This window comes from Gambusia affinis, linkage group LG16 (assembly GCF_019740435.1).
Source record: "Gambusia affinis linkage group LG16, SWU_Gaff_1.0, whole genome shotgun sequence".
Classification (NCBI taxonomy): Eukaryota; Metazoa; Chordata; class Actinopteri; order Cyprinodontiformes; family Poeciliidae; genus Gambusia; species Gambusia affinis.
This window is the reverse complement of record NC_057883.1, coordinates 446,346-470,449: the sequence shown is the minus strand read 5'-3', so window position 1 is coordinate 470,449 and position 24,104 is coordinate 446,346. Positions and strand designations below refer to the sequence as shown.

At 38.4% G+C, this 24,104-nt stretch overlaps 1 protein-coding gene across 3 annotated transcripts in view; it reads right to left on the bottom strand.

The window, feature by feature from the left end:
• Window positions 1–24,104, bottom strand: part of arhgap5 (Rho GTPase activating protein 5) — a 54,446-nt gene that overhangs the window by 4,014 nt on the left and 26,328 nt on the right. For all 3 annotated transcript variants that reach the window (XM_044143099.1, XM_044143096.1, XM_044143097.1), the window contains exons 4-6: window positions 14,638–14,715; window positions 4,381–4,512; window positions 1,610–1,715 (exon numbers count right to left, since the gene is read on the bottom strand). In XM_044143099.1, coding sequence (XP_043999034.1) covers window positions 1,610–1,715; window positions 4,381–4,512; window positions 14,638–14,715 — 316 coding nt within the window. The remainder of the gene's footprint in view (window positions 1–1,609; window positions 1,716–4,380; window positions 4,513–14,637; window positions 14,716–24,104) is intronic.

The following is a 24,104-nucleotide window of genomic DNA, read 5'->3' as shown; positions in this document are numbered from 1 at the left end:
AAAACAGCAGGTTTGTGTTGCTAAAGTAAACATTTCTGTTTATTACCAAAACATTCATCATTAATATTGTTGTCCTGCAATAAGGACTTATTTGGTAACATTTACAATACGAAGGTAACCAGCTGACACTCGGGCTGAAACGATTAATCGTATTAATTGATTGTTGAAATAATCTTCGACTAATTTAGAATTCAAAATTAACAGACTTGCAAAGTTTTAGAACAACCTGGTTCAAATTCAGTAAAAAGTCTATTATGTTTTGCTGTCCAATTAAAAATCACTAAATAATCAATCGCCAGATCAGCCCTACACTGTATTGATTGATGCAGCAGAAAGAGCATGAGCTTTTTTACATAATATTAAAATGATTTTTAGCTCCACTTTGGTGGAAATAAACAAGGTTTTACTAATGGATGCTGTTGTTATACTTTGGGAAATAAAATGCTTATTTTTCAATTCAAAATACAGGAACTGAATTACTTTTATTTGCTTTTTCTTGGGCTGCACAGTGGCACAGTTAGTTGTTTGATAGATGGCCACTGACACCTTACACAGGAGGGCAAGTCCTAAAATCTCAGTCCATCGCAGGGCAACACAAAGACAGACAGAACAACCAACGAGGTTCACACACACTCACACTTAAGGAGAATTTAGAGGCCAATCAACCTAACAGTCATGTTTTTGGACTGTGGGAAGAAGCTGGAGTACCTGGAGAGAACCCACACATGCAGAAAGAACCCAAGACCTTCTTGCTGCAAGGCATCAACATTACCTGTCAAGTCAGCAGTCATCCCCATGACTGTGTAGCCTACAGAACTAAAGTGAGAGACAATTTAAAACCCTTTGCAGGCATTTCAAGTTAATTAGCTGATTAGAGCGTGGCACCGATATCTTCAATATGGAACCTTCTCAAAATATTCAAATTTTCTTAAATACTGAATTTAGGGTTTTCAACAGTTGCTAGTTCTAATCAACATTAAAAGAAATAAACATTCAAAATATATCAGTCTGTGTGTAATAAACACAAGTTTTACTTTTTGAATCGAATTACTGACATAAATCTTGATTTTGTGTGTATAAATATATACACACACACACACACACACACACACACACACACACACACACACACACACACACACAAAGAAAGTGTAAAGGATGCATAAAATATTTGAGAAAATGGAAGCAGCTAAAAACTTCCCCCAGATCGCCACCAGGGGGCAGCAAAGCAGGAGGAAGTGACCAAAGTTGAACCTTCAGCAGCTCACTGGCTTTCTGCTAAAAATCAAGCATTGATGTTCAGCTACAACCAGGACACCTCTGGGACGGGTTCAGAGGATGTTTATGTTAATCATACATGATGTGATTAACATACATGACACACATGATACACATGATGTGATTAACATACATGACACAGAGCAGTTGACTTGTTTGGATTCACACCTGGTGCTGAAGTTCCATACCAAGGATCTCTATGAAATGCCAGATGCATAAAAATCTAACTTAGTCTAATTAATGGTCTTTAACCTGAGCTTCTTAAGAGCATGTTATTGTTTGCATCTCTTGATCTCTTTGTGTGTTTCTCACTGTGTGAAACTTTTCTTACCTGTTCAGATGTGTGATTATGTATTTGAAGATCTGGTAGTTGATGGAAGGAAACTTCTTCACAATCTCTCGTAACATCTCTAGCCGCTCAATGTAGTCCATGAGTTCTAACACAGACACACACGCACGCACGCACACGCATACACACGCACACACACACGCACACACACACACACGCACACACACACACACACACACACACACACACACAGGCACAGGGAAACTGACATTTTACAAACAGCTTGTTTGTGTGAGTGTAGATATGAATATCAAATTTTTATTTCAGTAAAGAGTGAAATACTTATGGTTTTTATTTAATTAATATTTTGATGACTGGATCAAACCAAAAAAAATTGTTCTATAAAAATGCAATGCTACATATTTTAAAGCTTAAATGCTACACTACAACACTGTTGGCTCTAATAAAAAAAAGTGAGGAGAATCTGGATGACTTTCCACACGAAAAAAAAGGAAGAGTGCAGTGGGAGAGAGCAGAACACAACTTCTACATGTATGTTCTCAACATTTTCCTCCAGAAGTCATTTGTACAAGAAAAACTAACGAAGGCTTTAACAGGTGAGCGCTACCTTCACAAGTTAAAAACAAATGTCCTCTGGACAGTTTTATCCACAAAGCGCCTATGACAGAACACCAGGCTTGATAGTGAGGAATGCCTGGAGAAACAGACAGACAGCACCAGAAGGTCTTTGGAATGCTAAAGAAGTTCTGCAGCGGTAGAACCAGCGACACTAATGCCGCCCCGTTTACGTCCAGACCAAGACTGGACCCTAACCAACTGTTACCGGACCGGACACAGCACTACAGACACTGGAAAAAACATGGGAGAAGCAGTGCTAGGATGCTAACGGAGCTAAAAAAAACAGTATTGAATGTAAACCACAACAGACACCGCAGGAAGACTGGACCTTAAACAGCTGTTACCGGACCGGTCACAGATCAAATCTATTCTTACAACTAATCCTGAATCCTTTTTTACTCATTTTTTGTGTACTTTGTCTAGGAGTGCAAAAAAAATGTATTATTCTCGGCCAGTTCTGTGTAGAAATCTTTGTACTCATTTTGGGTTATATTTTTCAATTTGTTCATTTTTCACTTTAATATTTTTCCTGTCTTTGACGTCACCACATTTGCTGTGGTCATGGCTATTCAGTCTTGTTAATCCGACACTTTTTACCTTGCAGCAATTTTGTAGTCCAAGTTCAGTTTTGCCAAAGTTGCAAGTAAACAAGTCAAAATGTTCAGTTCTAGTGCTGATTAATGCAGACAATTTCTGACAGCCTCTTCAAAATGTCTGGTTAAATTTGATTTTTCTTGGGAATGTACGCACATAAGTCAAGAGAGCCCGTTTGTTGAGCACTTACTGACCACTGATTCAGCAACCTCTTCCAGTATCAAGAGGGATTTCACAAAATACTGCAAGATTGAGGCATCAGTTCCCTCTCTCTATGGAAACGATGAACACAGCAAAGCAATTGGCTCCAAATGACGCTAAAATAACAACAAAACTTACTTTAGACATACATTTTGTGTTGATCATGAGGTCCCGGCTGTTCTAAAATATTTTGACTTAAAACCAGCAACAGATTTCATAGGAAATAAATGAATAATTAGTTAATACAGATTACAAGACAGACTTGGAAATATCAGCTATTTATATTTACAAATACATTTTCTGACTAACAGAAAGAGTTTTATTTGAAACAGGAAATTGAAATGTGAGATGTTTTGTTTTAAGCAATAGTTGTCTCAGCATGTTTTAATTTTTATTTTTTTATTTTTGCCATTTCCTCGGTTGTTTATTTCTCTCATCAGTCAACTGCACTGTGTTCAGCTGCTACTGTTTGTTTCTTTGCTTTACTTATTAAACTGACAAAAACAAAGACCAGCATCCACATGATGATTTCTGAAGCTCCTGTCTCTACATTGGGCATTGATTTGATAGTAGCGTTGAGCCTTCAGCCTCTGTTAGCAGTGTGTGCTCGCTTTCAGCTGCCTTCTCGAGAATATAACTGTACTGCATGTTTTGAAATGAATTATTGCGTTTTGTTTTTGCCTTGGGGAACACATGCAAGTGAATTCAGTGACGTTCTTGATGCTCCATTAGCTAACACCTTAATTATGTTTAGGCATTGTTGTCATTCATACTGTGGTAACTTTAATATTTTAAAAGGTATCTGACATGCATGGATATTATACTTAAACTATGGTCCATATTATAAGTAGTTGGTATGGATCCACTTTCATAGACCATAAGTGAATCATTTACATGGGAAAATGAAGGACTTAAAAGCATGATATATTCACTTTAAACTCAGATTTTGGAAGAAAAAAGTTTGAATTCTGAGATTTAGCTCTGAAATGTTTATTTTCGTTGTTTTTTTTCAGTGACCCTAATCCTCCTCCATACATTAAAACATGACAAGTATAATACTTATATTTGAATTATCCATCTTAGAATCACATATGTTGGAAAAAGCTTTTCACTTTGCCTCACATTAACAGGAATAGAGTTTGGTTTAGTTCAAGAGCTGCTGCATTTTACAACTTTACAAACAAGTTAGTAGTGTGAATTTTTTTCACACTCTGGGTTTCTGACTGTTTGTTGAACTTTAAACATCCAATAAAATCTTCCTCTTCAGGTTTCTATCTTCTAAACCTTAAAATAGAAGTCAGAAATGTAGTAGTCTGAAATTTCTGACAGTAGTAGGCTGTCAGAAATGTCAGTTGTTATTGGATTATTGTGGTTCTTACTTGCAGCTTCCACCAGCTCTGGGTGCAGGTTGTAGGGGATCAGAGGGTCAGGCAGGTCAGCAAAGAAAGCCTTCAGCGCTCCAGCAACAGCATTCACTGCCAGGTCCATTTCTCCAAAATCAATGTTGTGATCTACACAGAAAAACATAACACAGCAGCAGAGAGGCTTTATTTTTTGCAACAAAACATGGAAAAATGGCGTGTCCAGAAAAGGCTTCACTGTATCTATCGACTTAAGGAGGTGTAAACCAGAGATTCAAGGCAATCATAATAAATGGGGGAAGGGTTAGGGCTCACCAAAATTGGACAATAGAAGATAGGAAAAACGTTGCCTGGTCTGATGAGTCTATTTCTGCTGTGACATTCAGATGGTAGAGTCAGAATTTGGTGTCAACAAGATGAAAGCATGGATCCATCCTGCCTTGTATCAGTGGTTCAGGCTGCTGGTGGTGGTGTAGTGGTGTGGGGGATATTTTCCTGGAACACTTTGGGCCCATAAGTACCAATTGAGCATCGTGTCAACGCCACAGTCTACCTGAGTATTGTTGCTGCTGTCCTTAACCATCCCTTTATGACCACAGTGTGTCAGACAGGTTTCTTGAACACAACAGTAAGTTGAATGGTCTCCACAGTCACCAGATCTCAATCCAATAGGGAATGGGAAATTCACATCATAGATGTGCAGCCAACAAATCTGCAGCATCTGCGTGATGCTATCGTGTCAATATGGACCAGACTGTGAGGAATGTTTCCAGCACCTTGATGAATCTATGCCTCAAAGATTAAGGCAATAAGGGTTCAACCTGGTACCAGCAAGGTGTACCTAATAAAAGCAGACATTCTTACATTTGTATAATATTTAAATCAAACCTTTAATTAACAAATTTAAATGATATATTGTTGCATAATACCTTTAATCTTCAGTCAGATGCTGGAGGGTATCCCCTCTCTGTATTGACTCACCTCTCTGTTTTCATAATAGTATGATGCCATATCCTCACATGTGATTGGCCACAGGCACGTGCAGAGAAGGAGAGGAGGAGAATTGAACCTATTTTTCTTTATTTGTTTGTCAGGAAACCTGCTTATCCCATTCAATATATTTAGCTAAATATAACAATTCAGATTTAAATTAGTCTGGCTGCCCTTGGTCTAATAATGACTGAATATATTCTCAGTGCTTCTGCCTCCATGTTTTTTGGGGGGTTGGGGGGTGGAGGGTGGGGGTGTAATTAGCAAATTGTATTGAAAATAATTTTCCATACAAGTGTTCATCCAAACTTAAATTTGTTTTCTAAATGTTCTAAACATACCATCCAAAAGAAGCTGCACATACATTCTATACCCGCATTGGACAAAACAACTTTGCTATTCTGTATATTACCCAATCTACCCATACACTTACTAAACAGGAAAAAAATTCAAAATCCAGTTTTCTTGTCTGTTCTTCTCTTCCACATCACCCCAATTTTAAATCTCTTCTCAATGAAAATGAACTTTAAGCAAACTATTTACAGTCTGTAGCACTATAAGGGCACCCCAAACCAATAACATTATTCAACAAAGTCTGATCTCCATGGTAAAATAAAACCCCACCAATTTTCCAAATAAGTCTTATATTTTTCCATCGGATTAGAATCTGGAAAATTTCAGCCTTTTCATAATATAAATATTGTGGATTACATCTTCCCTCTGAGTAGCTTCTGCCTTCAGCCATTTCTTAGTAATGGCTTTTTTACTTACTACCAACTTAATCCTATCCACATATTTATTAGCTGTTCTTGTTAATCTTTTCATCCCTCTTCCAATGTACAGAACGTTAAATGTAAATGAAATACTCACCCTCTGCACCTGATCCATACAATTCCTTCAATCCTGCCATGTAGGCACAATCCCAAAACACATGGCAGTGACCCACTCTGTTTTTTCTGCATTGCCTCCAACATCTTGCATCTTGGTATTTTCTTTGTGCTGGTGTAATGAAATATCTTACAATATTCTCCCATACAAACTCTCTCCATGAAAGGGAACAAGATGTTTTCCTTTGCTACCCAGATATCTCCTCCCAGATCTCCTGTGACAGTCCACAGTTAGCCATCTTACTTTTATGCATATTGTATTGCTTTTCTTCAGATTTTCCAATCCTGTGTACAATTTAGAAATTATTTTCTTTCCCACCTTCTATTCATTTGCTCAAATAAACCCCGATTCCAACTCAATTACCGTATGTTTTGGACTATAAGCCGCTATTTTTTTTCCACGCTTTGAACCATGCGGCTTATAGCCCGATGCAGCTTTTACGTGCATTTTTCTTCAACCACTAGGGGGCTCTTTAGAAAAAAAAAGAATCATTGGAAGTCAAAAATGGAAATCAAAGAAGTGCTGATTTTCATTTAAAACAAGCACATGCTAGCAGCAGGCACGACGGAGAAATTTCTTCAAACTCACATCCCTCATCATGGAAACCACATAAAGACGTTCATATGACGCAGCTTTTAAGTTGAGGGCTAAAGATCTGGCAGTACAGATCAACAGCTGCTGCTATTAGTCCTGATAATCTCGGCCAGAGGTTCAATAAACAATGTAAACAATAAGGGCAAAAGGGGCCAACCTGCCATCAAAATGCATCAACACAACAAATCTAATATGACATTTTAAAAACAAGTACTTGACTAAGTTTGGCTACATTGAGGCTCAACACAAGGAAAAAAATTACATCCGGTGCGGCCAGATAGCAAGTAAAGCAGCGCACAACTACAAACACTCACCCGGATTAGCATGATGATCAGAAAGCTAAACAAATAACCTGAAAAATAATTCAAGCCTTTGAGCTGATGGAGCACATGGATCTCCTCTTGCTGAACCGCCGCTAGGCTCTACTGGTAGTAATATTTCATACGGAACGCTGTTTCTGCTCCACCCGGAACGTCTGCTTAAATTGGAGCATGTAACGCAAACAACAATAACAACAACAAAGATTTCACATATTAAAACTTTCACTATGTCCAAACATGAGATAATTTATGAATAAATAAATAAATAAATAAATAATCGATCTCCTCTCCCCCCTCCTGTGTTCTGCAGAATTACTTCACTCAATCAGAAACAACCAATCAGAGCCAGCATTAATCAGCTAGCCATGCTCTCAGGAAGTTTTGTATTCAGTAAACCATGATTGTTTATTTTGGATGAATGTTTCTCTCTTTTGTTAAACATTATTTGATATAGACAGTGTTGTGAGATTTATTTGAGTCATGTATAATTCAGGGTACAGAGAACCTTACTGTTAAATGTTGTTTAACTGGTAGCAGGTTTTCCAGTTGTTCTTTTTCTGTATTGTGCCTGTTGCATGTTTACGTTAATTAGGTGAGTTTATTACCAGATCATTTTTTAGTTTTGCCAGATCACATAGTGTCATTTATAACTAATGGAAAAAATAAACAGTCAATTCAGGTGATCGGTAAAGATAGGTGATCGGTATCGGCAGCAAAATCCTGATTGGAGCATCCCTACTAAATACAGCAAAAAAAGTCGCTGAGTTATATACATGTATATAATGTAAACAGCACTGCCTGACATGGAATAAGTTTATAGCAGGTGTGTGAATGACCTAATGATCTGTTGATTGCAGCCAGTCCACATTGTTAGAACTAGAGGGCCCCAAAACCAAATTTTGCTTAGGGCCTCATGGAGGCTTTGGCCGGCTCTACCACCACCTGCAGCCCTCACTCTGCCATGTCTTTGGTTGCCTCCTCAGCCGTCTTTAGATCAACGTATCTCCCTCGTAGAAAACATGCAGTCTCGTCAGGAATGCATCTGCAACCATACGTTCTTCCCCTTCAGAACTATTTTCGCTTCTGTGTATTTCTTTTGTTTCTACAGCACCTCTGGGGCATAGTGATGATCCAGAAAAACTTTCTTCCCCTAGTACATGAATCCCTTCTTCTGTCATGCCTTCTTTATAATCTCTTCTTTCACTCTGAAGCTCATAAATTTTGCCACTATAGATCTTGATGGTGATGGGTAGGAATGCAGATCTAGAGCCCAATGAGTTCTAGATCTGGAAGGTAAAAAAGGCTTCTGACCCAGTTTCTCTCTCAAAATGTTCTCTACAAATTCCGTCATCGATCCGGCGCCGTCCCCCACATCCTCCTGAAATCAATGAATCCAAACATTCTCCCTCCTTGAACGTCCGTCCTGATCCACAAGCCGTGTTTCAAACTGTTTCTGTAGCTCCAGGAACTCAAGTGTAGCATCCTCAATATGCTGCAAACGCTCCTGCGCTTCTCCTAGCCGCTTCTCTGCATTATCAATCCGGTGTTATGTTGATCAGCGTTTTCCCATCAGACACGGTCTTGTGCAAAATTCTGCCCCCCTGTGTTGGGAGCGCGCACTGCAGCCTGAGAGGATCTGTTCATTTTCATGGCACTTCTGATCCATTTCTCGGTAAAACAACTCATATAATCATCATGTCAAGGTTGTAACATTCAGTTTAGTCAGCTAACAAAACTATAAAATAAATAAACAAACAAGGTCTTGTGTGGAGGTCTTCTTACACTGTTTTATGTTGTTTTTGTAATGGCCAGGAGAATAAGCCTTTTTCCTACTTTTGTCACTTAAGCTTGATAAAAAAGTAAGTCACCAAACACAGTTTTCCAACACATTGTGTGTATTTATAATTTTTCATTGTTAATGTAAGAGGAGGGAATCTGGCTGACAGCAGAGCATGAAGATTAGACTTCCTGAAAAGATGAGAGTGTAGGCTTTCTGGAAAATCCCCTTCTAAAGTAAAATATATGACAGATTATTGGATAACGAAAATGTCTAGTTCCTTTTTTCACAATTTCGGCAACTCTGCTTATTCCTCTCCTCATCAACAACAGATCCTGTAATTATGGCAACATTTGCTCTTTATTTGCCAAAGGGTTATATTTTAACCATATATTTTAGCTGCCTGAAATAATCCATTCCCCCTCTATGACATGGCAACAAATGAATTTGCCAGCATTTCGCACAAGAACGGTTCCTTGCTGTGTCTCCTCACTGGCAGCAAAATACGTCTGCTTGTATGCAGGGACACTCCCAGGAATCATGGGCCCCACCACAAAAAATGTTTTGGTTTTTTTTAAGATTTTATTGGCTCTAGTGGCCTTTATTTGATAGTTAATTGACAGGAAAGTGGGTAATAAGAGAAGAGGGAAGACATGTGGCAAAGGTCGCCAGGCCGGGAATCGAACAAGCGACGGCCGCGTCGAGGTCCAAGGCCTCCATATGTGGGCTGTGATTAACCCTTGCACCACCACAGCACATCCCCCCACGACAAAAAATTTAATTGGACCCCCCCACGCAGCTGCTGTTACAATTTTTTGAGTCTATCTGACCCAACAAAAGCGTCACAATTTTTAAAGTCTTGCAACTGCCTTGCTTTCTGTTGTCCAATACTGATAACTAGCACAATATTTACTGCTCATGAATTTTACATGCAACTGTCCACATACAGTATGCAAGTTGGTTGCTTAAATTTTTTCTATTAGTTTTCGATTACTGAAACGTCTCTCACCACGAGTAACAGTCATAGACAAAATGCAAAATATACATGGAAGCAATCCTGACTTCTCACAAAATGCTATGTAGTTGCATTTTATTCAAACTGCATTATATGACTTTAAAAGAACACTGACATTTACAAATAAATTTTTTTCCTTAATTCATTAAATGTTAGTAAAACGGAGGCAAGCAGTATTCTGCAGCTAAGCTAACTATGCTAAATGGTTGATAATCTCACAGTCTGCCCACTAATAGGGGAAAACTGGGTCACAAATTGACAGGTTTACCGTTTTCTCTCTCTGTCTCTCTATGTTTTTGAAAACCTAACTTTATTATTTTTCTTAGCAGCATAGTAAGAGCTACAGTCATTCTTGTTTTCTGCTGACAGCGGCTGAACACAGTCACCTCAAGTGCTCCAAGCAGAAACGAAGGCAAAGCAGGGGCTTGTACAGCTGTACAAGTTAGACACTGCTGATTGTATGTATATGTATATACACACACACACGTGTGTGTGTGTGTGTGTGTGTGTGTGTATACACACATGTGTGTGTCTGATGAGTGCGCAGTTGCAAAAAGGTGAAAAAAGTCGGACAACTTATCCGCAACATCTTTATGGTGTCCGACATCCGTAGTCGGATGATAAAAGCGCTGAACAAGCACATATTTTCCCGCCTGGGTGGTGTGGAGCGGCGAGGAGACGCAGGATGAACCGTATCTGATGGGGAAACGCAGATTGATGCAACACCGGCTGTTGGCAACTTTAACTTTCTATTCAATTTCTTTTACAGTGTCACAGTTTTCTTGACAGAAGTCTTGCAACTCTCAAAAAATTGTTTCAAATTTACCTCTTTAGGTTCAACAATTGGCCTTCTGTTGCTTCTTAAGTCAAATTAGTTCGACAGTAACGAAGTTAACGTTTCCTTAGCGTCTTACTTAGGTTTTTGCTGTATTTCCCAGTAATTAGAATAAATACCCCTTTTTTCTGGACCTTTTGTTAGTCCTTTAAAATATGGAGCCCCCTAGGAGATATGTTTATGTTTTTGTTTTTTATTTTGCGTTCTCTCGCAATAATGTACTGATTAGTTCATGCGTCATAATTAAATACTGCAGGCCTTTCTTATGGTACCATTTTACTTTCTGCTATAACATAAGGCTTTCGTGAGGTTTTTTCATGAATATTAATGTCTCATTGTGAAATATCTGACGTTTTATACCACAAACCTATAATATAAACAGAAACTTTCTGTAAGAAGGAAAGAAATAAAAAAACAGCCAAAGTATTAGGATTATTTCTGAGTTATCATCACAGGGTAACAAAATCGTCTGACAGTTTTGATTGTTTCTCTTTCATGTTGGTAGTCTGAATGGTTTAAAGGGCCGTTTTCATGCACAGTTCCATCACAACCTTACACAAACAGACAAAAATATGCAGTGAATAAATCAGTTTTTTGCATCATAGAGTTAAGAATAAACACTGAGCTTCTATAAACGTGTATACATTTGAAATTTGAAATTAACATTTATGAGTGTATACAAAATACACAAGCAAATATTGCAGTAAGCATATTGCGAGTGAACTCAAAACTTATTGCAAGGTAACGCAGAAGAAACATTTTAGGGCTCGGTATAAAAACGTAGATCTGGTGTTGCAGTCAGAAAAACTGTTTCTATTTATTTTTTGAAATTTTCCTCACAATAGCGGGAAAACCCTCCTCACCCCCAAACACAGACATGGTTTGGCTGCAGAGAAAACGTCTGACTTTCATTTTATCAGGCTGCCCAGTGCTGGACTAAATGCCTGTTTCACTACAGGCAGACTAAGTGGGTCAGAATCAGATATTCTGATATAGAGAATCGATCCCGCCACTGTCACCACGACGCACCTCAAAACCCTGTACCACCTGTTCACCTTAACCTAACATTACTACCAGGTGGTTCACAACGCTGCTGATGGGATCTGGGCTGGAGGTGAGCAGCTGTGAATAGAAGTTACTGCAGAACCTTCACGGCAGCAGTTCCAAATGCTATTGACATTTGACATTGGAGCTCCCAAAATATCACAGAAACATCAGCGGAAATACTGCAACAATAATTTTAGAATAGAATAAAATTTGAACTGCAGCATGCTACAATTACATAATGAAATAAATCAAGATGTCTCAAAAGCAGGGCTGACTGACATGGCTACCAGGAGAGGTGGACCCCTGCATTAGTGGACCGGCAGCCACTGGACTGTCCTTGGAACTCCACGCCAAAACATGCAGCACGCAGCACCCTCTTGTTTTGCATCACCGCAATGCCTCTAACTGCGTCTTATCAAATGCCTTCTCTTCCTAGCTTTTGTTGCTCCAGTCGGACAGATTTCAGCAGTGGCAGTGGAGTGGGCATGTAAACACATTCAGAAGCCCAACAAGACCACCTGACTGACAATAAAGAGCAGCGATGTGAAAAACTCATAAGACCTGGGCAACAAAACAGCTCTGTGGCTCAACAGAGATTCAAAGTAAGTAATGTTTATAATTTATTTAGAAAAATAGCAGCAAATTTGCTTATTTCATAACATACTTCATATCCAGCAACCTTCTCTCTTCTGGTTTGTTTAAAAACGACAAAATCAGATCAACACAGCAGAAAGCCCTCAACAGCAACATTATACCTATCGGAGAAAACACAGATTAAATTGGATGACAATGTTATAATATGATCCGATTAAATTGGTTATTAGGAGCAGACGAACCCATTATTCTTAAAATGTAGAATTCTTAAATTTGAAGAGCTGGTGGAATTTAAAATTGCTCAGATTATGTTTAAGGCATCTAATAAACTGCCACCTGAGTTCATACAGAACATGTTTTATGAAACAGAAGGGGGATATAACGTGAAGGGTTAATTCAACTTAAGGATTCGTAGTTTATGAACAACAAGAAAGAGCTTTTGGATTTCAATTCATGGGGTAAAGTTATGGAACAAGTTAAAGGAGGAGTTAAAATAAAGTCAAAATATAATACAATTTAAAAGAAAATATAAGGAGGTCATTTTCACAAGATATAGAAATATGGCTGATATTAGTGCTATATAGAAATATAGCACTAATATGTGTTGTAAATTGAGACTAATGCATATGACTGTGTGGTTAAGGTGTATATACGTAGACATATCCAAACCCAGATAACATGGAAAATTGATTTACCTGTTTATTTTTTATTTGATTTATTAATGAGGGCCCATCTGAAACTATTGAATGAGTTTACAGGATAGAAGTTCAGACATTTTGTACTTCTTCCTGCTCCTTTTTGAGCATGTTACGATTACTGTGGTACAAAAAATATGTCTTTTGCATTCCTTGTTCTTGTGCATGATTTTATACTAATATCATGTTTTAAATAAATAAATATTATATTCTTGATTAGTATTCTTGGCTGTTGCTAACCCTAAGCCCTCCAAAGGTCTCTGCACGGCCCTGAAATTGGCCACAAGGCTGTAATGCTAATCAGAACAAAGTTTTGCTGTGAGCACAGCGGACTCTGCTTAGCGGAGCCACTGAAAGAGTGAGAGTAGAGAGTAGAAGGGAAAAACGGTGGGGAGACAGCTCCCTGTGTTTATGTGTGGCTTGGCTCTTCTCTTATAACGGACAACGGCTCTCAGGGAGGAGATGGTTCCCATCGTTCATTTCAAAGAGCCAGCTCTAAGAGCTATTAGGGACTCTGTGTTTTCCTCTATCTTTTATATCCTCTTCTATCTGCTTACATGCACACGCTGTAGCTTACATAACAATGTTTATATGTGACTGCCACCAGTCATATGTAAACAGACTGAAAGTGATTAGACAGCTCTACCTTTAGGGAGGGTACAGATTGCAGAGAAGAATAAAAAGCTGAACTTGCGCTACAATCCTTGCTTCACTTGGTTACATCCACAAGGTGAACCAAGTGTGGCCCAGCGCTGGATGGTGCATGTAACTCTGTAGCTGTTCCATTTGTATGACATGAATGGCTTGTAACGCTTGATCATTTTTCAGCATTGAAGCCTGTTTTTATATCTAACCAAATCTCATTACTTCTCCAGGTCATTTACACTGAGGGGTTCTGGTCCTAATGACCCTGGTTGAGCCCAGAGACAAAAAAGAATGAATTCCAACAGGATACAGGATATTACAGCACTAACCAGAGTATCAGTCTGATAAACAAAACTGGGTTGATATTAACTTATATGTAATTCCATCTTGCTGTCATTTCTTTCGAGAGGGGGCAGGGCAGGAGGTTGGCTACGTGGTATTTGAATCCTGATCTAGAACTGGACAACATTCTGAGGGTGTAGGCTGGGAAATGACTTTAGAAATTCAACTTCTCACAGCCAGCTGAGAAAGGCTGGTGCCATCAACTAACTCACTCACTCACTCTTTGGTGAGCTACCTGCCCAGCAAAAACTTTTTACCACCATGTTTCATAGTTGCTTAAAAAAAATTAAAAATGGAGAAATTAGTACAACAGCTGGAGAGGGAACTGTGAATAAAACCTAATCAATAATTATTGATGTTAACTGATTTGACATGCTAATATCGCGATACATTTTTCAGCCATAGCACAAACTAGAATTACTAGTGTAAACTAGAAACTAGAATTACTTTCAGTCTGTTAAATGTTTCCAGTTACTGAAAGTGTCTGAAATAGGTTTGACTGTGAGCATATATCCAGACAGATCAAAGCTTACCTTGATCAAACTGTTTCTGAAGGTTATCTTGGTCTGTCTTGTTTCCACTGACACGGTAAACACCCTCAGTCGTTAGACCTGCAAAAACACAGACAATGTTCCTCATCAAAAACAGACAAAAATTCAGTTCTGCTGGGTTCAAGCAACGTTACATGTGATGAAAGTGAGCAGGATGTTATGTATTATGACCAGGAGTCACGTTAACAGAATATTTTTTGTATTTGAAACCTGTTCTTCTTTTTGACAGGCTATAATTCACACCCTTGACTGGTGCACATGGGCAGACAAAGTTTTTACGCAAAGACTTCATCGCAAAGGCAACTAAAATCAGTCAATAAAAAATATCATCTCATGGACACTGAAATAAATGTGTCTTGCTGACCAGGAGCTGGCAGCATGTTGAAGAGTTATGGACAGAAAACTTTGGAGCGTCTGGTTCAGAAGCACATTCAAAACCTTTGGCTGAAAGGGCGCCACTCATTTCACCCTCCAATGTATGATAAAGAACATAAAAAATGTGAGAGAATGCAACACTGTTTCCATTTATAGTCTAAACAGAGGAGCCGGCCAAAAGTTTATCTTGAGGAAATAAATAAAGGCTCAGAAGTTAATTAGACTGTAACATGTGCAGTGCGCGGCACAACTAATGCAGCACACTGGATTAGTTATGCGCTATGATTTTAACAAACGAAGCTGGAAGACGTTATCCTCCCACACCCAGGAGGAGACATAAGATCTGTCTGTTTTGGGGTAGCAAAACCACACAAAAATCTTTGTAAATGTGCATGCCCAGACCGGCGTAAGGTAAAAAACTCACAGAGTTCTCTTGATTGGTTTGGATCAGAAAGATGCAACTGACTAATGAACTATCACAGATTTCTCTGCAAATGCAGACCAGGAGGACCTTGTGAGGCACCTGTGCTTTCAGACCCCAACAGGTGAAGTGCTAGTAATTTGAGTGGATTTGTTAAATTTCATTTGTTATAAGTTATTGGGATCACAGTCAGACTTAGGTCCCAGAATGAATTTATTTGGCAAAAGACAAAAGGCTGGACCCGTGTTTAAACACTAAATATTCTTGAAATCTTACCAGCAATAATAATTGAGAAAAAATTAATTAGAAATTAAACCAATTTCGTTTGGCTTTCCAGCTAAAACTTCCATTTTCAGCTGGAAGTTTCTAACTTCTGTATGTTTTGATTAAAGCTGTTTCCCATAAAATGACAGAGAAATAAGGGAGAACTAGAAAATTCCTGAAGAAATTTAACCGGGGCCTGCCAAAGTGTGCCCGTTCTGATGCTAAAACTTAGCATCAATGCTAAGGAAAGCTGCAGTGTAATCAATAGCATGAGGAGAATGACAAAAATGTTTACTAACGTGGACTTGCACCATTTAGTATGATAAAGTAAGTGTATCAGCTAAAATTAGTGAAAATGCTAGTGTTAGCATGATTGCTGTCAGTGGCATGAGGGGCATCACTAGCATGTTGTCTACACTTGGCTTACTCCATTCAGCATACTAAACATTGCCAATAAGTCAGGAAAATAGCTATTAGCTCATTTAAGCTAAAAGGGTAAGGCTAATCCCTAACCTGAGAGTAAAAGATAATTCAGACTAATATTATTGCACTACCACAGGCAGTGCACTAACTTGAGGGGAATATTGAGGCTTTTATTTTGAAACTTTAAGTAAGGTTCATCTCAAAGGCCAAACTAATCCCATGTGTGACAGTGGCTTGTTAAATCAGTTGTATAATGCTCAGTAGTCCTATCTATTAGCATTAGGTCAAAGGCTAATGCTAATGCACTGGCTTGCATAGCAAGCACAAAGGATTAAGGCAGTTCTGAAGACAAAAGTTACATTATATATATTTAGCAATATATTACCTAATAAAGTGGCTAGTGAGAGAATTTTGTTTTTATCTCACATAGAAATAAATGCTGAAATGGTTGGTACCACTCATTATAATGGGCTGTTTAAGAACAAGAACAATATTCTTATGCATAAATGTAATTATGCATGGTACTTGGAGTGATGCTGCATAATTACCCAAGTTGTTTTTGCCAATGTAGCCAGGTCTCCTTTTTGTTGAAGTCAAGTTGTCTGTGACCGTAACCCACCCATTTGGGGCTAGGCAGCAAAATTTACAAAAGCTGTAAATAGCTAGAGTAAAAACCTATTCATACCAAGTTAGGACAATTCCAATAGGGGCCCTTGGACAGGGTCCCACAAGTCTTTTTTTTTCTTATAGAAATGGAAAAAAAATTGGGGACCCTGTCAATTACAAAATGGGGCCCAAGATTCCAGGCAGCGCCCCTGCTCCTTCCACCTGCTGCAGTGGTGCAGAAAAATAACCTCTTTATCAACGTGAAGAAGACCAAAGAGATGGTGGTGGATTTTAGAAGGGACAAGGATCCTCTTCAGCCCCTGTACATCGGATAAGCAGCTGTGGAGGAGGTCTCCAGCTGTGGAGGAGGTCTCCAGCTGTGGAGGAGGTCTCCAGCTGTGGAGGAGGTCTCCAGCTACAGGTACCTGGGTGTGCAAATATCCAGTGACCTCACCTGGAGTACCAACACCTCCTGTCTTTCTATGCTTCGCTCCCACTTCTGCCCAACAATCCTCAATCCAACATCCAAGCTTGGATGTGGCGCAAAGTGCACCAATGTGAAATTATGCAGCTGATAGAAATACAGAGACCTGTCGAAGAAAGCTGCTACCATGGAAACAGATGTTATTCTTAAATGATTCAGATAAAGATCTATCAAAGTTTATTCACCACAAATGTGGAAGAAACTTCCAGAAAACTACAAAACAGCTGAAACACTGAAACACTTTTAAATCAAAGCTAAAAACTCACCTGTTCAGAGTTGTCCTTAACTAGTAGTAAGTGGAAGATTGATCAATATATTTGATGTATAGTTGCTTCATGATTTTGATCATGGCATGTGACAAAATGTAATGTTTCATAACTGGCATGATGTTTTTATGATGGAAAACACTTTGAACTGCCTTGTTCCTGAAATGTGCTATAGGAATAAACTTGAATTCACTTCGTCTCATTCATGAAAATCAATCAATCAATCATCAATCAAATATTATTTGTACACCACATTTCAGCAGCAAGGCATTTCTCCACATCAAATCAAACACAAAAACACAATGCAACATAGAATCAACATTAAAAACACAATATCAAGTCAGATTCCGTCAATAAATTTGCAATTGATTACGTTTCAAATAAAACACTTTAATGTATTGTGGTGCTAAACCATTCAGTGATTTATAAACTAACAACAGTATTTTAAAGTCTATTCTTTGAGCTACAGGGAGCCAGTGGAGGGACTTAAAACTGGTGTTATGTGCTCTATCTTCCTGGTTTTAGTCAGAACTCCAGCAGCAGCATTCTGGATCAGCTGCAGCTGTTTGATTGATTTGTTGGACAGGCCTGTGAAGACGCCGTTACAATAATCAATACGACTGAAGATAAATGCATGGATGAGTTTCTCTAGATCTGGCTGAGACATTAGTCCTTTAATCCTGGAAATGTTCTTCAGGTGATAGAAGGCTGACTTTGTAACTGTCTTTATGTGGCTCTGAAAGTTCAGAGTCCATCACTACTCCCAGGTTTCGGGTCTGATCGCTGGTTTTTAGTTGTAATAACTAAAAATGAGCTTCCCTAATGGTTAGCTTCCTCTAGCGCAGTGTTTCTCAATTCCGGTCCTCACGCCTCCCGGCCCTGCATGTTTTAGGTGTTTTCCTTCTGCCACACACCTGGAATGAATATGTGGGTGATTAACAGGCTTCTGAAGCACTTGATGGTCATGCAATTATTTGAATCAGCTGCTCTGGAGTAGAGGTACATCTAAAACATGCAGAGCAGGGGGGGCCTGAGGACTGGAATTGAGAAGCACTGCTAGCTAAATAAGAGAGAATGAAGCAACTAGACACAAACTACTGGAAACATAAATAAGCAGGCAAACATTTTATTGGATCCCATTAACAAAAAGAGTGGAACCCCTCCATGCATCACTTTTCACTATAGAGGCTTTGTCTAAACTCAGCAAAATTAATTATCCTGTTTATCTGGTTAAATAACAGGCAGGAGAAGAAATTTAAAGTAAATAACTACAGAGCTGCTCAGAGGCTTATGAGGAAAACCCAAGCTACAACGGACTTCTACTTTCGCCCAACTTCACAGAAAATGAGCTTTTTGCTGTACAGATAAAGATGGTAAAGGTTTAATAATAGATCAGTCTCATCAGGGATCAGACTGGAATCAATGGTCGCAATGACTAGTGATGAAGAGCCTGATTCTGCTCTGTTTCCATTGGATATGACGTCAATCCAGCTGTAGGCACACAACAACACACATTATAGCACATATACTTGGAAAAGAATGTGCAGAGAATGAGACCCCAGCCAATATCCAATCAGTATGAAACCTTAACTTGCTTTGGTAGAGTTTTACTCTCCCCAGTTAGTTTGTTGACATTTAATCAATATATTACATGATAAAAACATTTAAAAAAAAAACATTTTCAACAAAAGATGTAAATAGAAAAACAGAAAAGGAAAAAAGGAGTGTTTTCTCTTTTTAAAAGTTTTCTAAGGCCTAATATAACCATTCAGTGATTTGGAACAATGTCCAGTTCCAACCCTTCCTCGTCAGAAACATATGTCCATGCCAGCTCTCTTTTCAGTAAATAAAGAGGAAGATAACAACCAATGGACTTTAAATTGTGGAAGTGTCAGAAAGCCATTTAATCATTACTAATTCCTTCCCCTACTTCTTCCTCTCTCTCTCACCTCACCATTTATGTGTCAAATATCACTCACTATCTCTGGAGAGAACCAAACAATGAATGAAACCTCCCTGGTCACATTATCCTGATAGTATACTATACTGACTGTACGTCAGTCAGATCAAAAAACACTTCTGAGTGGTTCACAACAAGAGCCTTACAAAGCAGCTAATATTTTGAAGGTTTATCATTTAAACAGAACAGATGAGAGAAAAGAGAGCAAGTTTCATATATAATTTCAAACATAAGACGGAGGCAAAACAAAGAGAATTTGGGGCCGGGTGACATGCTCTGGCTCCTAGTGTGGTGATTTATCTTGGCTTCTTACCATGCTGAAGCCATGATAAATCACCAGATAAATGATGTACAGTAGTTATTTTACTATATCATCTATTTTATATTAATGTGGACACTGTAATGTCAGCAAATCTCTGTGATGGCCTGCTTGTGTAAATTTGATCAATCTGGCAAAAATGACCAACATAAAATCAGGAAGGACACAAAAACAGAGTAGGACAAAGTAGCAAAGCCTGATGATGGCAGAGCTCTATCCATTTATGAAGGATGTCTCTCCTTTCTGTTGGTCTGTCATCCATCTTTCCTGCAGCTGATCCAGAATGCTGCTGCTCGCATTCTCACTAAAACCAGGAAGATAGAGCACATAACACCAGTTTTAAAGTCCCTCCACTGGCTCCCTGTAGCTCAAAGAATAGACTTTAAAATACTGTTGTTAGTTTATAAATCACTGAATGGTTTAGCACCTCAATACATTAAAGATCTGCTGCTGTTATATCAACCTTCCAGAACTCTCAGGTTCTGGTTCTGGTTCTGCTCTGCATCCCCAGAACCAGAACCAAACGAGGAGAAGCAGCATTCAGCATCTATGTACCACAAATCTGGAACAAACTTCCAGAAAACTGTAAAACAGCTGAAACACTGACTTCCTTTAAATCTCAACTAAAAACCCACTTGTTTAGAGTTTTATTTGAAACATAATCAATTGCAAATTTATTGACGGAATCTGACTTGATATTGTGTTTTTATTGTTGATTCTATGTTGCATTGTATTTTTGTGTTTGATTTGATGTAAAGCTCTTTGAAATGCCTTGCTGCTGAAATGTGCTATACAAATAAAGTTTGATTGATTGATTGAATCAATTCTAAAAAAAAAAAAAAAAATCATTGAATTTTGGAATTGTAAATTTTTTCCTAAGATCACATCATTAGGAGCTACTATTAGTGTTAGAATTCTTTCAGAATAAGGGTCTTGGTTAAAATTGACCCACTGATATATCATTGGGCCACCTCGGCAGACTCAGCAGTAATAAACCTGTCAATACAATTAACATTAAGAGTTAAGAAAAGACTGCATGGTTTCACACAACAGCAGCAACTGTTCAGCGCCCACACAGCCTCCAGAATCCATCTGAGATATATGCTTGATCAAAGAAATCTGATGCAGATTATGTCCAGGGGCCTCATGTATAAAGTGTGCGTACGCACAAAAAATGTGCGGCGCCATATTTTATGCACAAGTCGGCATGAATAAAAATAAACTTTGCGTCAAAGTTTGCCTAAATACACGCACGCTTTTTCTGTGCCGTGAAAATGTGCGGCAGTCACGCAAACGTTTTTTGTGAACAATATCAAACTACAAAGCGCCAAATCTCACCTAAATACACTGAAATCTGACTCCATTCAGTTATTTAGACCAAGAGGGATCAAACACAATGTTTTTTCATGATTATAATATTTTACTGTTTAAACGTAAACGATAAAACTGAACCAAAAATAAGGGAAAAAAAGGATGTGAAAATCTCACTCGAATGTAAATAGTACTTTTCCTCAGTTTTTGTCTCAAAGATGTGATGCGTTGGTTTGAACGCTGAAGCGCATAAAATGTATCTATGGGGTAATTTCATTCTCACTAAAAGTGAAAACAGGGTTGGATCAGCAGATTAACTCAAACATGTTGATTAAAAATCATCAACAGGTTTGATGATTTTTAAGGTGATCACACGTATTTAAGTAGCCTGGCTAGGCAGTAATTTAGCTACGCAAAAATTACATGGCTCATGTTTGAGCTGCGTAATCGTGGAGCGTTTTGTATCTGATGGAGGACATCGTCAGTGGAAGGATTCAGAGGGAACAATTGTTCAGAGACCATATTGATCTGCTGGGAAATGTTGATGATGGTTTATTATTGTTTAGATTAATCCAAACTAATCATTCCGGAGCTCTAAGCAAAATTTAAAGAAGGAGCCGTGCACTATAGCTGTTGCCACTGGAGTCATCCTTCAGTTGGACAGAATTGATCTTTATTCTGTAAATGTAAACTCATGCGCATGATTCTACTATTTAGAATAAACGTCCACGTTCCCCAATCCAAGGACTGTCTGTCTTTACATTCCAGCTGAACCCTCTGCTGTTCAGACAGACATTTGCAAGATCGCTTTAGTTTTTTGGGGTTTTTTTTGGATTTTTTTTTCTTTCAAATGTATTTTTATTTTTGTGAGGTGACCATATGTGCCCTGAAAGCACCTTTTAAATAATATGTATAATTATTATTATTATTATTATTATAAATACTCATACTGCTACAAACAAGGACGTTGTCATGGTTATTGCTCCACGTAATGTATTTCTGGGTGGCGACAGGGCGGTCCAGCTGCTGCGCTCCGTTTCCCACAAATTAGGATTTATAAAGATGCACACCCACGTGCGTGTGGACGGCTTTATACATCTGGATCTTTTTGTGCACCGCACTTTTCAAAATTTGTTTGTACGCCAAGTTTTAGTGTGAAAACTGTGCACTCTTTAATGCATGAGGCCCCTGAAGAAGGAACACTGAATGCAATCAGACAGCATGCAAGATAATCAAGACATGTAGTTCACCCTTGGATTTATCTATGAGTCTCCTGCAAGTAAAACTACAGCCATTTAATTCTATTCTCAGGAATAGGAAGTGAAAGCACACAGGGTCTGTGATCTCCGTGAATTACATTGTATAATGTTAACACACAAGTAATGGGGTTTGGTGGTTGTGTGTTTCCAGCAGAATTCTGGATTATGCAACCTGTGTTGTCCCAGTATGTTGGCTCATCTAGGGAAGTGCCAGCATCCCGTGGGCCCTTCTCCTCCTCACAGAGCCATGAAGGAAGAGGAAGTCAGGTGGAAAGAAAACCTTCCCATGTCTTTTACACAGCCTCTCAGTAAAAAGAGAGGATAATCAGTTCAGTTCAGTTTTTATTCATATCCCAAAGGGAAATTAGTTTGTAGCAAGCACCAGAAATCCAAAAAAACAGAAAACCACCAAAGACATCAAATAACAACTACGCATATTAAGAGAAATAACTAATGCCATAACCAAAACAAAAACACTGTTTCATGGATTAAGATATCCAAATGTAGCAATTTCTAAGAGATGGAGCACTTCAACATCAGCCACATCTTAAAGCTGCAGTGCATAACATTTACAAAAAATATATCTTTTAATTATTTGGTAAAAGTATCACCATGTCATAATAGTATAGCATAAGACAGATAATCTGTAAAAAAAAAAAAAGAAGAATCAAGTTCCTTCATCTCCTTGCATTACTACTATTGCTCTGAAGAAATGCACCACTCCAGATCAAAAACAACCAATCAGAGCCAGGAGGAGGTTCTTAGCCTGTTGTGTACAGATTGCTAAATGTGCTAATGGGGCAGAGAAACAACTTAATGCACCAGGAAAACAAAGGAGATTGATATTTTGTTACATATTCTCTGTCTCAAATTATATTGTCACATATTAGTGATAGTTTTAACAAATATGTATATAAAAATACATTTTTTTATAAAGGTTACATACTATGTCCTAAAATTTATTCAGAGACACAAGGACCACGGTCCAACATTTTTTCTCATCCGAGATTCAAAGAGCTGAATCTTTTTATGCTGAGCAGCCAGAAGATCTTAGAGATGGAACCAAATTGGCATTTAAAAAGCTCACACTCATAAATATGATTGGGCAGTGAATGGCTATTATGTTCCCAGCAAGAATTTAAGGCATAAGGCATAAGAATAAGTCATGTCTGCACATTGTTTGTTACTACGCAATAGCCAGCCTCGCCCTCTCCTCTCAACTCCTCGGGGCTGACTACTGACCAGTTCTCTGTCTAACAGGTCCGGAAAATCTCTTAAGACCAGGGTCTTACCCTGAACAAGATCTTTGAGATAATCTGTTTAAACTGGTGGCGAAAGAAATTCGTCCAGCTCTCACTACCTTCGTCCAGAAGTTATGGCCTTCTTAAGTTAGGAAACGGTCAGCCGAGTAGCCCTCACAACTGCATAGTTTCAATAACCACTTCTGTTAACGGCAGTATTCTTTCTAAAATGTAACGACTACTTGTTAACGGCTGGATAATCTTTAGTGACTAGGATTGATCAAGTCCCAAGGCCATGATTTTAAACTCACCAAAGGAAAGTCTGAAGCCACCACATTACTAGAATCGTGTATACTGGTTTTACTATAAATAGAAGAACTTTGATTCAAATGACTCAATTAATTTCAAGGTCCACAACCTGATTAGAATTTTATATTATATGCGTTTATTAAGCAAGCTTTAGCAGGGTAAATGACAGGCATACAGAATTCACTTGAGATTAACATACAAAGAAAATCAA